Genomic DNA, 16,188 nt, shown 5'->3' with positions numbered 1-16,188 from the left:
TGAGTAGGATGTATGCTCTGCAGTAAGTTTCACCAGTTTATTGTAAGAATTATAAATATTTAGTTGGAAGCATTTTCTCTAATTGTCATGCTCTTCTAAGGGACATGGCTAACCCTGCACTGCCACTGATGGACAGTGTTCTAGTCAGAAGCTAGCATGCTTAAAAAGCCAGTTATTACTTTTACTTGGTAGCATTTGTTCCTTATTTCCTGACCCGAACATTATAATCCCAGGCCATCCTTATACAGTACCATATAAACAGATTTTGTTCTCTAGGAGGTTTCAGCTGTTTGTTTATCATACGCACAATGCATCCAAGGAATAGCACACTGCCAGTGCCTGCTCTGATCATTGTTATATGGGATGTGTTTTCACCTTAAAAAAATAAAATGTGAGTTTTTAAATGGCAGTGTACAAGCTTTCCTGTTTATTCTGGCTCTTTGAAGGTATTCAGCGGAATGAAAGAATTTTGATCATTCCCTTTCTTGCTCCGTTTTAAATAATTAGATTGCAGTGCACTGCTGAAGGAATTGTTTAGCAGCATGCCAGATTTTACTATTCCCTTCATTTTAAATTTAACATAGTAGATGCTAGACTAAGTAATTAGTCTATATTTGTTAACTTGTTTTATAGATTTTTACTTGTTAAAGGATCCTTTTTTTTACTGTTAGGAAAAAATTGTTATATTTTCCACTTGTCAATGCCAATGTTTGGCCTAAACTGAAGATGACGATTTTATTATAATTTAGCTTTGCCTAGACGTTAAGACCTTGTTTTTGTGTTGCATGTTACAGAAATATTTCAATGTTTCCTATCAGCCCGTGAAGTAGCTCGCAGTCGGGATCGAGATAGGATGAACACTGGAAATGGGACTAGAGTTGATGATCAGCCTCCTCAGTCCCAACAGGAACGAAGAGTTAGCACAGATCTTCCGGAGGGTCAAGATGTGTACACTGCTGCATGCAACTCTGTGATCCATAGATGTGCCTTGTTGATCTTAGGAGTAAGCCCTGTTATTGAAGAGCTCCAAAAACGAAGGGAGGAAGGACAGTTGCAGCAAACTTCAACTAGTACACCTGAAGGGATTGGACTCATGACTAGGTGGGATTCATTAACTTAATGAATTTTAAAATAGCTAATTTTCCTCTACTTCTTTCTAAAAATATTTGTTAAAATTTAGTTGATAACTCTTGAAGATAAACTCAGGATATGACAACAAAGAAAAAGAATTCAAGGGTTTAGATAAAACAACACTGATGTTTAGGTTCAGAGGGAAAGTGGTGTCTCTCAATTTTTCATAAAAGAACCCAACATGATACGGGCAACCTAGATATAGTATGATATACTTGAAACAGCTTGATTTTTTGAAATTGAGTATAGCTGTGTGGACTCATCATAATGAAACCCAGATCATCTAGGATTTAAAATAATTTGATTTGTTGAAAAATTCATATTTTCATTAGTTTGACAAGAGTTTTTGTTTTATTCTTTGTTTATAATTGTTATATGTATTAGGGTTTTACATATAGTGTTAGTTAAAGATTACACTGCTTATACCCAAAATGTGGGGTTTTAAAAGAAAGTAATAACATGGACAGGCCCTAAAAACCTAATATGAATAGAAATGTTTTTCATAATTTAAAAAAAAAAAAGAACTAAATATTTCCTGGAAAACAAAGAACTTTGTTAGCCAGATGCATGAAAACCAGAAAGGAAGGCAACTAGTTTCATTGTCTAAATTGGAGTGAAACAGCGTGTGACGTAAACAGTATAAATTCTGATAGTCAAGTGTATTTAAAAAAATATTTAATTTTAATAATCTAAGGTATTGCTAGTAACACAGATGTAGGTTTTTTTAATCTATCTTGATTTTGTCCTTTTTAACATCTGTCACACTGCTCAGTAGAGTTATACTGAAAGCTTCTCAGTGTTTTTAGCTTTTCTTAGACTGTTTCACATTTAAACTGTATTTAAACTGAAATTTTAATAGAAATTTATAAGGAAGACTTTTTAATTTCAGTTCCATTTTTATTCTTTTTGACTATTTGCTTGGAGTCCAGCCATCAAAACATGGGCAGCTGTGTCTGGTGATGGTGTCAAAGTGGCTTTCATCTTCAGCATACTGACCTTAGGATTCACTTAATGGGTGGGTCTTAAAAGAATATAGTGCCTTTCCTTGTCTGTTGCCATGTCCCCTCCGCTAGAAATCGAAGTGTTTCTGCATACTGAACATTACTGTATGTAACACTTACCGAAGAACTCAGGGAAATCAGTCATCTCAGGCTGCTATCACATCTGCTGACCAGTAAGAGTGCTGAGGAGCAATAATGTATGCTAATAGAGGGTATTAGTAAACACTTGCAAGCCCTTTCACATCTTATTCCTGTCCCCTTTTGGCCTTGAGACAATCCTGGTTAGACTTCTCCCAAATAAAGCTGTGTTGCCAACTGAATCAATATTTGACTCTCAGTGCTTACTTTTGTCTGATATAAACATTAATGGTGATACAGGTAGGTAGTATACACACTTTTTATGTTTATATACAAAGTTTAGTTTTTGAATATTATGCCCTGAAATTAATATTTGTAGCAGAGACTTTGTACAACAACTTATGACTGATAATTTACTTTAGTTTTGTATTCTACAAAGAGCATTTGTGAAATAATTTTCTCTTTTATATGTGTATGTTTGTGAGGCAGGAGTGAAAGTCTTACTGCAGAGAGTCGTTCAACCCACTCTAGTTCAAACTATAGGCTGATCAAATCGAGGAGTGAATCTGATTTATCTCAGCCTGAATCAGATGAAGAGGGTTACTCACTGGTAGGTAAAACTAACTTGATGTTTTATACAGTTTCAGTCTTACATCTATATTTTTTCAGATATGAAAGATATCTTAAACATGTGCCATTTTGCTTAGAAACATTGTGAATTTGCAGTGGATATACAGAGGAGACCACTGCAAACCACCTGCATTGCTATTGGGGAAACAAATGATTGCACAAAAATGAACTTAAAAATGATTATAGGTTAGTTTAGGTTGTTTCATTGTTGTTCATGAGTAAGGCTACATTTTAGTCATGGGTATTTTTATTAAAAGTCATGGACAGGTCACGGGCAGTAAACAGAAATTCATGGCCCATGACCTGTTCATGACTTTTACTATATACCGCTGACTAAAACTTGGGGGGGGGGGGGTGCTTGGGGGCGCAGCCCGGGAGGAGGGTTGGCGGGGTGGGGCTGGGCGGGCTGAGAGTTGCTCAGGCGGCCCCCAGGCCTGGGACACTAGCCACTGCAGAAGTCACGGAAAGTCACAGAATCCGTGACTTCCGTGACCTCTGTGACAAATACGGAGTCTTATTCGTGAGCAGCATTTACACAGCCAAAGCTATGCCCTACAGTTTTTTTCCCCCCAAAGGCTTAGAAATCTTGTTAAATGAAGAACTGGAGTATTCTGAGGAACATGTTTTTTAGATTTACGTCTTACAGACTAACATACTCATGTGGATCATGAAGTTTTGTTAAGAGTCTTTCCCTATTTTTTGTAAGTTATGACAGTTACAGTAATTATTTCTTCAGAAATGTGCTGTGTTCTCTGTCATGTTATTAAAAACTCAGATTGTTTTAACTAAAATAAAATGCTTTGCTTTGTCTCATTTCACTTAGTACTGAAAAGCTTTAAGAAAGCCTAAATCTTGAGATACTTTTTTGTTGTATAGTTAAAAAGAGAAATGAGGTTTTGTATTAATTCTTTTAAATCTAGAGTGGAAGACGAAATGTTGATTTGGATTTGGCATCCTCACATAGAAAGAAGGGTAAGTTTTTATTAATATATTGGATATTGGTGTAATCTAGTATATTTTAAACTTGCTTTCAGTGTTTTTAAAAGTATTTTTAGATTCACATGAAATAACTTGTTTCTGAAGTATCATATATATGATCTTAGCTCATTAGAATGGTTCATGAAAATTGTTCTCTTATTTTAAAAAAATTAGAATTTTTTAGGTCTCTTAATAATTACTATAGACCATAAATAACCACTCTTTGAGCATATCTTTGTGTGGCAAAGATGTGTGATTGGTAAATTCTAGAGCCCACTGTATATATCTTTTCCTCGTGGGATATTTCTTAGGAGCTAGTGAGAGCTGTTGTATTAATTTAGATGCACTATAGAGGATAAAGGTGTTAGCACAACTCAATTACTGTCCAGTGTTAAACAGTGTTAAACAAGGTCTGGGGATTGATATACAGAGTCCTCAGCCTGCTTAATACCGTGCCAAACACATTATAAAACTCAGACCAAGCTTAAGAAATTTGTTGATTGAAACACACAAAAGGAAAATAAAACAAGGTAAAAAGCATTAGAACTTAAATTGATTGTTTATCCAAAACAAACTTAATCAAAACCTATCAAAGTCCTTTCTGGGGACAGTGAATATTGGTTAAAGTCTCTTATGCAGTCTAACAGTCCTTTCTGGTCGAGGAGAAAGTTCTGCTGTTCAGTTCTGAATTGAGAATGATAGTCGTTTTCCTGCCTTAGACAAAACAGACAGACACAGAAGGGAGAGAATAAATAGGACAGTAAAGATGGGGGAAATATGGTTTTTGATGATCTCAGGATATAGGGTGGCTGCTCAGTCACGGATGGGATGCTTTGGGTTGGTAAGTTGATCATGACAGCTGTGACTGTGGACGCCAGCTCACCAACCTCGTCAGGGACATCATCTGACTGGTCTGGTCAGGTCCCTTTCCTTCCCTGGTCCTCAGGCTGAGCAGAGCTGGATGGACCATCTCATCCCACTGTGCTGGCACTGTGCAGTACGGCTGATTTCAGGATCCAGTTAAAAACTGAGAGAGAGCAGGATAGAGGTAGGACAGGAGGAAGATAAGGAGCAAAAAGGGGCACCTGAGGGAGGAGAAGACAGCGGGATCTAAGGTTGGCATCTTTTCTGATGCAGCGATCATGGAATATCAAGGTCTGACGTCATGGCAACAATCCTTCCATCACAGCAGCAGTGGTGATAAAAAGTTCTTCTCACTGTTCTTCCTGAAAGTATCTTTTTAAGGCCTTCAAAAAGGAGTGATGAATGAAACAGCCCATCTCATTATTTTCTGGTCCTCTTGTTCACCAGTTAAATTCAAAGACTGTGTTAAGATTATATCAGTAAATATTTTGTTTAAATTAACTCAGTCTTTCTCTCTCCTTTTCACATCTTTTCTTAAACAGTTTTATATAATAGCTCATTGTGACAATTCATGAACCTTTATCCACTTTTCACAAGTTGAGCTTACAATTAGGATAAATTTGTATGTCCATTTATTACAACATGAATTCAGCTGTTTTTAGAGAGTTTTCTTTCTACTTTCATTCACTTTCTGAAATCAGCAAGAAGAAACTGATGGGGGATGTTCATCTATCTATCATAGTGAAGTTCTCTATCCTGATGCTTATAATGGATTTTTGTCATAGAATGCAGTTCAAAGCCTTCAGAACTCTAATCCAGAAGATGAATGGCACTTGATTTGGCAGAGGGTAGGAGGGCAATTTTCTGTTTACTATAAATGTAAGTCCAAGTACGTGACCCTTCTAGTTGATATCATATCAGTCTGAAGAATCTTAATGGTTTTCTTTTCAAGACTATCAAAGAGTCATCTTGGAAGTAATGGAGGGAGCAAAGCATGTGTCTTGTCTTTAGAGCGGGAGGTAGGGATGTATGTGTCACAAGAGTGAACAGCTGATGCTAAAATAATTTGAGTTCAGTGTTTGAACTCTACTAAGGGCTTGGAAACTAACTTTGTAGTTAAGATGTATGTGGAGTTTGGGGAAGCTTGAATATTGTAGAGAGCTTAAGATAAATTTTAGTATTCTTCTGGTTAGTTGATAGCTCTTTCCTAGTTATGAGGGAGACTATGTAGAGAGATCATTTGTTAGCATGTGAGGGTTAGATGCTTAGGGTACGTCTACACTACCCACCAGATCGGCGGGTAGTGATCGATCTATTGGGGATCGATTTATCGCGTCTAGTGTAGACGCGATAAATCGATCCCCGATCGCTCTTCCGTCGACTCCTGTACTCCACCGCGGTGAGAGGCGGAAGCGGAGTTGACGGAGGAGCGGCGGCAGTCGACCGCGTGCCGTGAGAACACGAGGTAAGTCGACTTCAGCTACGCTATTCTCGTGGCTGAAGTTGCGTATCTTAGGTCGATCATCCCCCCTACCCCCCCCCAGTGTAGACCAGGCCTAAGTGAGATAAGACTCATAACTGGAATATTGGCATAGATGGGGATGGCTTGATCAGGAAGTAGAGGCAGAAGAAAAAGGGAGTAAAATATATACAAGAATATATACGCTTGTTCTGAGGTCCAGAAGGAGGTCAGAGGCAGACCAGTTAAAAGCCTCTGGGTAAAGATAAAAGGGAAAAAACAGGTGATATCATGGTAGGGGTCTAACTATAGAATACCAAATCAGGTGGATGAGGCACTTCTGAAACAAATAACAGAAATATCCAAAACACAAGACCTTGTAGTAATGGGTGACTTTCACTACCCAAACATCTGTTGGAAAAGTAATACGGAAAAATGCAAAATTTCCAATAAGTTCTTGGCGTGTATTGGGGACAACTTTTTGTTTTAGAAAGTGGAGAAAGTAACCAGGAGGACAGCCCTTTTAGACTTGATTCTGACCAACAGGGAAGAATTGGTAATGAATCTGAAAGTGACCATGAAATGATAGATTTCATTGTTTGAAGAAAAGGAAGGAGTGAGAGCAGCAGAATAAGGACAATGGACTTCAAAAAAGCACTCAGAGAACTGGTAGATAAGATCACATGGGAAGAAAATCTAAGGGAAAAAGTTCAGGAGAGCTGGTATTTTGTCAAGGAGACATTATTAAAGGCATAACTGCAAATTATCCCGATGAGAAGGAAAGATAGGAAGAATAGTAAGAGGCCAATGTGGCTACATTAGGAGGCTAAGGAAAAGAAAATCAAAAAGGAATCCTACAAAAATTGGAAATATGGCTGAATTGCTAAGGAGGAGTACAAAAGAATAGCACAAGCATGTAGGGACAAATTCAGAAAGGCTGAGGCACAAAATGAATTACATGTACCAAGGGACATAAAAGACAATAAGAATAGGTTCTTATTCTTTTAAATTCTTTTAAATACAAGAGAAGCAAGAAAAAGACGACAGAAAATGTCGGTCCTCTAGCTAGTGGGTAAGGAGAGCTAATAACTGATGACATTAAGATGGCTGAAGTGTTCAGTACCTATTTTGCTTCAGTCTTCACTAAAAAGGTTAATGGTGACCTAGATACTCAACACAATTATTATTAACAACAAGGGGGAAGGAACACAATCCAGAATTGGGGGAAAATAGCTTAAACAATATTTAGATAAGTTAGATGTATTCAAGTCAGCAGGGCCTGATGGAATTCATCCTAGAGTACATGAGGAACTAGCTGAAGCAATCTCAGAAATGTTAGCAATTATTTTTAGAACACATGCAGGACAGTTGAAGTCCTAGAGGACTGGAGAAGGGCAAAAATAATGTGTTTATAAAAAGGGGAACAAAGAGGACTCAAAAAGAACGAGGAGTACTTGTGGCACCTTAGCCCTGGTCTACACTACGAGTTTAGGTCGAATTTAGCAGCGTTAGGTCGATTTAACTCTGCACCCGTCCACACGACCAAGCCTATTTTGTCAACTTAAAGAGCTCTTAAAATCGATTTCTGTACTCCTCCCCGGCGAGGGGTTTAGCGCTAAAAATCGACCTCGCTGGGTCGAATTTGGGGTAGTGTGGATACAATTCAACGGTATTGGCCTCCAGGAGCTATCCCAGAGTACTCCATTGTGACCGCTCTGGACTCACTCTCAACTCAGATGCATTGGTCAGGTAGACAGGAAAAGCCCCGGGAACTTTTGAATTTCATTTCCTGTTTGGCCAGCGTGGCGAGCTGATCAGCACAGGTGACCATGCAGAGCTCATCAGCACAGGCGACCATATTTGCCAAAATCTCCAAGGGCATGATGGACAGAGGCTACAACAGGGACACACAGCAGTGCCGCGTGAAAGTTAAGGAGCTGAGGCAAGCCTACCAAAAAATAAAGGATGCAAACGGTCGCTCCGGGTCAAAGCCCCATACATGCTGGTTCTATGATGAGCTGCATGCAATTCTAAGGGTGGCCCCTACCACTACCCCACCACTGTCCATGGACACCTGCAAGGGGGGAGTCTCGTGCAACAGGGGTGAGGAGTTTGAAGATGAGGAGGAGGTTGAGGATAGCGCACAGCAGGCAAGCGGAGAATCCCTTCTCCCCGGCAGCCAGGAACTGTTCATCACCCTGGAGCCAATACCCTCCCAAGGCGGGCTCCCGGACCGTGAAGCCAGAGAAGGCACCTCTGGTGAGTGTACCTTTGTAAATATAATACCAGGTTTAAAAGCAAGCGTGTTTAATGATTAATTTACCACGCCAAGCCAGTAGCAAATAGTCTGGAATCATTGCAAAACAAAACCTTGCAGCGAATGGGCCCGGGCTTTGGTGGCATTCAAGCAACATCCGTTCTTTATCTCTCTGTATTAGCCTCAGGGGAGTGATATCATTCATGGTCACCTGGTTGAAATACAGGAAATTTGTTTAAGGGGACATTCAGAGGTGCCTGTTCCTGCTTGGCTGTTTGCCTTTGGCTGAAAATAAATCATCCCCGCTGTTAGCCATGCGGTGGGGGGAGGCCCGTTCATGCTGAGCTGTTTGTGTTTGGCTGATAGAGATCTTCCCTGATATTAGCCACACAGTGGGGGAGGGGTGTGTGTGAAGCGATCATCCCAGAGAATTTGGGAGGGGGGGTTGGATTGTGCTGCACATTCACCCTAAAACCGCAGCCCCTCCTTTTAAATGGCCAACTCAACGGGCTTTGCTTGGTATGGGAAAGGAGGGTGCTCCTGTTTTGAAACCATTCCCACATGTTATGAAGGTTGAAGAAGCCGAAACCCTTTGCCTTACCATGGCTGCCTGCAAGCCGAATTCTGTTGCCCAGCCAAGTGTGTGTGATGTCTCACACCAAACCGGTGGGCACTCATTATAAGAGGCAAAATGCGACCTTGTATCAAAAGCACATGTGCTGTGTAATGTGAATTGCTTGATTCAGTGTGAAATAGTCTTCCCTTTGTTCTCTAAAATATATCTTTTTAAATACTACTCTCCCTTCTTTTCCTCCCGCAGATGCAAATGTTTCTATGCTCCCTCTCTCATCTCCATCCCAGAGGCTAATGCAGATTAGAAGGTGAAAAAAACGCACTCACGATGAGATGTTCTCGGAGCTCATGCAGTCCTCCCGCACTGAAAGAGCTCAGCAGAATGCGTGGAGGCAAACAATGGCAGAGTCCAGGAAAGTGTTAAATGAACCCGATGAGAGGAGGGAGGAGCACGCTGAGAGGCGGCAGGATGCAATGCTGAGGCTAATGGGGGAGCCAACTGACATGCTCAGGCATCTGGTGGAGCTGCAGGAAAGGCAGCAGGAGCACAGACCGCCGCTGCAGCCCCTGTATAACTGCCTTCCCTCCTGCCCAAGTTTCATATCTTCCTCACCTGGGCACCCAGCCACTCCACCCAAGAGGATTGCCAAAGCAACAGAAGGCTGGCATTCAATATGTTTTGAACTGTATGTGGCCTTGTCTTTCCCTCCTCCACTCATCCACCACCCACCCAGTGCTTCCCTCCTCACCCACCCCTCCCTGGCTACCTTGCGAGTTTTCCCCCTATTTGTGTGATGAATTAAACAATAATGACTTTATTGCCTCTGAAATCGGTGATCAAAGGGTGGGAGGTTGGTTGGCTTACAGGGAAGTAGAGTGAACCAAGGGGACGGGTTTTCATCAAGGAGAAACAAAGAGAACTGTCACACCGTAGGCTGGCCAGTCATGAAATTTCTAATTGCCCTGGTGTCTGGCTGCATGTAATTGGACACCAGGCGATTTGCCTCAACCTCCCACCCCGCCATAAATGTCTCCCCCTTACTCTCACAGATACTGTGGAGCACACAGCAAGCAGCAATAACAATGGAAATATTGGTTTCACTGAGGTCTAACCTAGTCAGTAAACTGCGCCAGCGAGCTTTTAAACGTCCAAATACACATTCTACCACCGTTCTGCACTTGTTCAGCCTATAGTTGAACTGCTCCTTACTACTGTCCAGGGTGCCTGTGTATGGCTTCATGAGCCATGGCATTAAGGGGTAGGCTTTTCAACATCCCCAACGGTAATTTTCTGGTCTGGGAAGTAAGTTCCTTCCTGCAGCTGTTCAAACAGGCCAGCGTTCCTGAAGATGGGAGCATCATGCACCTTTCCCAGCCATCCCACATTGATGTCGGTGAAACGTCTCTTGTGATCTACCAGTGCTTGCAGCACCATTGAAAAGTACCCCTTGCCATTTACGTACTGGCTTCCAAGGTGGTCTGGTGCCAAGAGAGGGATATGGGTTCCGTCTGTCACCCCACCACAGTTAGGGAATCCCATTGCAGCAAAGCCATCCACTATGATCTGCACATTTCCCAGAGTCACTACCCTTGATAGCAGCAGCTCAGTGATTGCATTGGCTACTTGGATCACAGCAGCCCCCACAGTAGATTTACCCACTCCAATTGATTCCCGGCTGACCGGTAGCTGTCTGGCGTTGCAAGATTCCAGAGGGCTATTACCACTCGCTTCTCAACTGTGAGGGCTGCTCTCATCTTGGTATTCTTGCACTTCAGGGCAGGGGAAAGCAAGTCACAAAGTTCCATGAAAGTGCTCTTACGCATGCAAAAGTTTTGCAGCCACTGGGAATCATCCCAGACCTGCAACACTATGCGGTCCCACCAGTCTGTGCTTGTGTCCCGGTCCAGAATCGGCGTTCCACGGTATGAACCTGCCCCATTACCACCATGATGTCCAAATTTGCCAGGGCCCGTGCTTTGAGAGAAGTCTGTATCCATGTCCTCATCACTATCGCTGTCGTCGCCTCCTCGCCTGCTTTTGCAGGTTCTGCACATACTGCAGGATAATGTGCAAGGTGTTTACAATGCTCACAACAGCAGCGATGATCTGAGCGGGCTCCATGCTTGCCGTGGTATGACATCTGAAGGAGCGCAGGAAAGCAGAGTTGCAGCAGAATCAGATGACGACGGATGCCACGAGAATAGATATTTATACAGAACGACAAGAGGCCCTGCGAGGTGGATTCATGGCACCAGGAGAGCAGAGCTTCAGCGGAAGCAGTGGAGGACTATGGTTAGCACCGCGCACATTTCCCGAGGAAGAAGAACACGTACCCCGGAGCCCATGACTGACAACATGGAGAAATTCGCTATCGAGGCAATAGCTGCAGAGCAGAGTTGCAGCGGAAGTGGTGTATGACAACGGTTAGCAGTTCTACTGCACCATCTGCTGACAGCAGCACCCAGGGCACAACAGTGGCGGTGTCGGTGAGCTGAGCGGGCTGTACGTTTGCTGTGGTATGGCGTCTGCACGGAAAAAAGGCGCGAAACAATTGTCTACCATTGCTTTCACGGAGGGTGGGGAGACTGACAACATGTATTCAAAACCACCCGCTTTTGCCCCATCAGGCATTGGGAGCTTAACCCAGTGGTCTCCAAAGTGGGGTGCGCGCAAGAGGATCCTTGGGGGTGCGTGGCAGAGGAGCATTTTTTTGCTTCTGTGCGGCTGGGGGTGCATGCTCAAAAAAATTTTACTGATAGGGGTGCGCGATCAAAAAAGTTTGGAGACCACTGGCTTAACCCAGAATTCCAATGGGCGGTGGAGACTGCGGGAACTGTGGGATAGCTACCCACAGTGCACCACTCCATAAGTCGATGCTAGCCACGGTAGTGAGGGCGCACTCCTCCAACTTAATGCGCTTAGTGTGGACATACGCAATCGACTGTATAAAATCGATTTCTAAGAATCGACTTCTATAAAATCAACCTAATTTCGTAGTGTAGACATACCTTTATAGACTAACAAATTTATTAGGGCATAAGCTTTCGTGGGCTAAAACCCACTTTGTTGGATGCATGCAGTGGAATACAGTAGGAAGATATACATACACACACACAAAACATGGAAAAATGGGTGTTGCCCTATCAACTCTAACAAGACTCATCAATTAAGGTGAGCTATTATCAGCAGGAGAAAAAAAACTTCTGTAGTGATAATCAGGATGGCCCATTTCAAACAGTTGACAAGAAGGTGTGAGTAACAGTAGGGGAAAAATTAGCATTGGGGAATAGTTTTTAGTTTGTGTAATGACTCATCCACTCCCAGTCTTTATTAAAGCCTAATTTAATGGTGTCCAGTTTGCAAATTAATTCCAGTTTTGCAGTTTCTCATTGGAGTCTGTTTTTGAAGTTTTTTTGTTGAAGGATTACTACTTTTAGGTCTGTAATTGAGTGTCCAGGGAGGTTGAAGTGTTCTCCAACTGGTTTTTGAATGTTATAATTCTTGACGTCTGATTTGTGTCCATTTATTCTTTTGCATAGAGACTGTCTGGTTTGGCCAGTGTACATGGAGAGGGGCAGTGCTGGCACATGATGGCATATATCAGATTGGTAGATGTGCAGGTGAACGAGCCCCTGATGATGTGGCTGATGTGATTAGGTCCTATGACGGTGTAGCCAATATGTCCATGTGCACATATGTGCTGTCGCTTGCCAGATTCCACTTGCTCCCTGTCCAAGTATTATACAAACAAATGAATCCCACTTCTGCCCCCATTTGTGTGGGAGCTCAAATGGTGACCTTGAACTTGAGAAAGGAGCTACTGTTTTCAGTCTCCTTCCCAGCAACAAAGCTGGTCACAGATGCCTTAGGGACAGATTGAGGCACCTACCTGAACCACCTTCAGATGCAAGGCACATGGTCTCATAATCATCTGAAGCGCCATATGAACCTCTTGGAACTAAGAGACATCCGACGAGCCTGCACTGCTTTCCTACTTGTTCTTTGGAACTCTACTCTGCAGATCCTGACGGACAACGCTTCAGCTATGTACTATATAAACAAACAAACGAGGTGCTCAATTATCCATTTGTCTGGAAGCAGTCGAGTTATGGGAGTAGTTCCATCAGCACAGAGGGAGGCTGCTAGCGCTCCACCTTCCAGTAGTCAGCAATGACCTGGTGCACTTACTGAGCAGAAACATAGTAACTAGACATGAGTGGTCACTGCAGAAATCCATCTAGGCCCAATATTCTGCCAGTGGGGGACCCCCTCCATAGGTCTGTTTGCCATAGTAGACAATGCCATGTGCTGGGACTTCTGCTCTAGAGGCAGCATGAGTCCAAGCTCCCTTCCAGATGTCTTTTTTCTTCAAAAGGCTCGAGGACTCCTATATGCCTTCCCGCCTATCTCCCTGATTCCCTGTGATAATATCCAACATCAGGGACAAATTTACAGCCATTAAGATAGCTGCCTACTGGCCAAGTCAGTTTTGGCTCTTGCATTTCCTGCAGGTGTCCAGACCGCCACCCATACACCTTCCCATTCACTTTCTCCACACCACTCCTTATTCACTTTCTCCACACCTCTCATGATTTTATATACCTCTATCATATTCCCCCCTTAGTCTCCTCTTTTCCAAACTGAAAAGTCCTAGTCTCTTTAATCTCTCCTCATATGGTACCTGTTCCAAACCCCTGATCATTTTATTTGCCCTTCTCTGAACCTTTTGTAATGCCAGTATATCTTTTTTGAGATGAAACCACATCTGTACGCAGTATTCAAGATGTGGGCGCACCATGGATTTATATAAGGGCAATAAAATATTTTCCGTCTCATTCTCTATCCCTTTTTTAATGATTCCTAACATGCTGTTCACTTTTTTGACTGCCGCTGCACACTGCATGGACGTCTTCAGAGAACTATCCATGACGACTCCAAGTTCTCTTTCCTGATTAGTTGTAGCTAAATTGGCCCCCATCATATTGTATGTATAGTTGGGGTTATTTTTTCCAATGTGCATTACTTTACATTTATCCACATTAGATTTCATTTGCCATTTTGTTGCCCAGTCACTTAGTTTTGTGAGATCTTTTTGAAGTTCTTCAGTCTGCTTTGGTCTTAACTATCTTGAGCAGTTTAGTATCACCTGCAAACTTTGCTACCTCACTGTTTACCCCTTTCTCCAGATCATTTATGAATAAGTTGAATAGGATTGGTCCTAGGACTGACCCTTGAGGAACACCACTAGTTACCCCTCTCTATTCTAAAATTTACTATTTATTCCTACCCTTTGTTCCCTGTCTTTTAACCAGTTTTGAATCCATGAAAGGATCTTCCCTCTTATCCCATGACAACTTAATTTACATAAGAGCTTTTGGTGAGGGACCTTGTCAAAGGCTTTCTGGAAATCTAAGTACACTATGTCCACTGGATCTCACTTGTCCACATGTTTGTTGACCCCTTCAGAGAGCTGTAATAGATTAGTAAGACATGATTTCCCTTTACAGAAACCATGTTGACTTTTCCCAATAATTTATGTTCTTCTATGTGTCTTGACAATTTTATTCTTTACTATTGTTTCAACTAATTTGCCTGGTACTGACGTTAGACTTACCGGTCTGTAATTGCTGGGATCACCTCTGGAGCCTATATAGTGGGATCCACAGACAAGTTCTTGAAGAACAGTTACTTACCTTACACTAACTGGTTCTTCAAGGTGATTTCCATGTGGATTTCATGACCCATCCTGTGTCTCTGCTTTTTAGAGTCCTCTGTAGCAAAGACTATGGATTGCAAGAGAAGTGAGTAGGTAGTGGCTGTCCAGCCCTTTATCCCTTTGCACAAGGAGACGCGTGCATGGTCCCAACAGACACTGATAGCCAAAAAGTCCAGCCTTGTGTGCATGACTTGCATGTGCACCTATGGTGGGAGCCACACTGGCTACAACATCTTGAACTACAGTTACCGTAGGGCAATTAACTATTTTTTTTCTCCTCGTTGCAGCTCAAGGCAATCAATTATTGTGACTTGTTTAAGATCTTGGATTTGTTAATTTTGTTATTTTGTAGGGAAGAATATTGTTGATTTAGGGGATTGATAATGGAGCTTTAGGACTCTTTCTTACTGGTTTGAATGATGAGTTGGTGCACAGAGATGTCAGTCTTCTGTATGGGAAGGAAAAAGGGCAAATGGAACCATGCAGTACCATAGGAAGTATTTTCTGTTCCTTTTGGTTACATTCTGTTCCTTTTATTTGAAGAGAAACAAACATTTAATCATGTAGCCCCATTTTGGGGATGAGAGTTACTGGTAGTATCTCACTTCGGATTATGCCAGCCCCTTCAAAACAGAGATATTTGCCTCCATCCTAAACATCTCTCTAAACTGAAAAAAAAAATAAGTCTGGTAAATAAAGTTAACTGGGAATTAAGTTTTCTGGAAGAGGTTCCCAGTTGTTACAGTTGTATAAAAACTGTTTCCTATAAGTTATATCTTGGAGGAAGGTGGGGGGTATGGGGATTTAGTGGGAAAACTTCCCTAAAGCAAATTTCTTCAATAAATGGTGTAATTTTTTTCTTAAAGAACTTTCTAGCATAGTAACTGTATCACTTTGCTCTATAGAGTTAATTAGGTGCAACCATGAGGAGAACAGAATTAAAGTTTATCTTGCTGTTTTACAAAGGCATTTCCCTAAATAGATACGGAGTTGCTTGCATCCTTGGTCTTTGTCCTTTTCAATCAGCTCTGGTTTTGTCTTCTTATTTTCATATAAATACAATTTCAATCCGTAACAATTTTGCTCTTAATTAAATATTAACATAATAAGTCATTCCAAATATTCTACTCTTGAAAAAAAAGTTGCCTCTCTAAACTGAGTTTTGTGTGTGTGTCCGTCCGTCCAATGAAAATGTGCCCAGCAGTCCTCTCCATATGGATTGCTGCTTCCTACACGCAGAGATGAAGGTAATGCAGAGGTGGCAAAGATTGTGCCAAGCCATCTGTAACACCTTCTTCATGTGCAGTTTGTCCCCAAAGTTATGCTTTCATGCCAACAGAGCAGCAAGCTCTTGAGAGGGTTATATCTCTTTAGAAATAGTATATTTCAAATAATTTTGTTAAATTGTGTGTTACTGAACTGAACTTTTTCCCTGCCCAATTCCTCTTTCCCCTGAGCTTAACACTCACTACTTGACATGGTCAGACTTAGTGTATGAGC

At 41.9% G+C, this 16,188-nt stretch overlaps 1 protein-coding gene and 1 long non-coding RNA gene across 14 annotated transcripts in view; both read left to right on the top strand.

Annotated features, from left to right (window-relative positions):
- HERC1 (HECT and RLD domain containing E3 ubiquitin protein ligase family member 1) overlaps positions 1-16,188 on the top strand; it is a 218,434-nt gene that overhangs the window by 99,426 nt on the left and 102,820 nt on the right. For 11 of the 13 annotated variants that reach the window (XM_065558371.1, XM_065558376.1, XM_065558370.1 and 8 more), the window contains 3 exons: positions 795-1,101; positions 2,700-2,820; positions 3,761-3,812. In XM_065558371.1, the coding sequence (XP_065414443.1) occupies positions 795-1,101; positions 2,700-2,820; positions 3,761-3,812 (480 nt within the window). The remainder of the gene's footprint in view (positions 1-794; positions 1,102-2,699; positions 2,821-3,760; positions 3,813-16,188) is intronic. The other 2 variants (XM_065558374.1, XM_065558372.1) reach the window with 1 other exon arrangement.
- Positions 3,819-9,787, top strand: LOC135973748 (uncharacterized). Its single transcript, XR_010590761.1, has 2 exons — positions 3,819-8,400; positions 9,219-9,787. It is a non-coding gene; the product is annotated as an uncharacterized LOC135973748 (long non-coding RNA).

The sequence above is a fragment of the Chrysemys picta genome, chromosome 10 (assembly GCF_011386835.1).
Source record: "Chrysemys picta bellii isolate R12L10 chromosome 10, ASM1138683v2, whole genome shotgun sequence".
NCBI classification, from domain to species: domain Eukaryota; kingdom Metazoa; phylum Chordata; order Testudines; family Emydidae; genus Chrysemys; species Chrysemys picta.
This window is presented reverse-complemented; position numbering and strand designations above follow the sequence as displayed.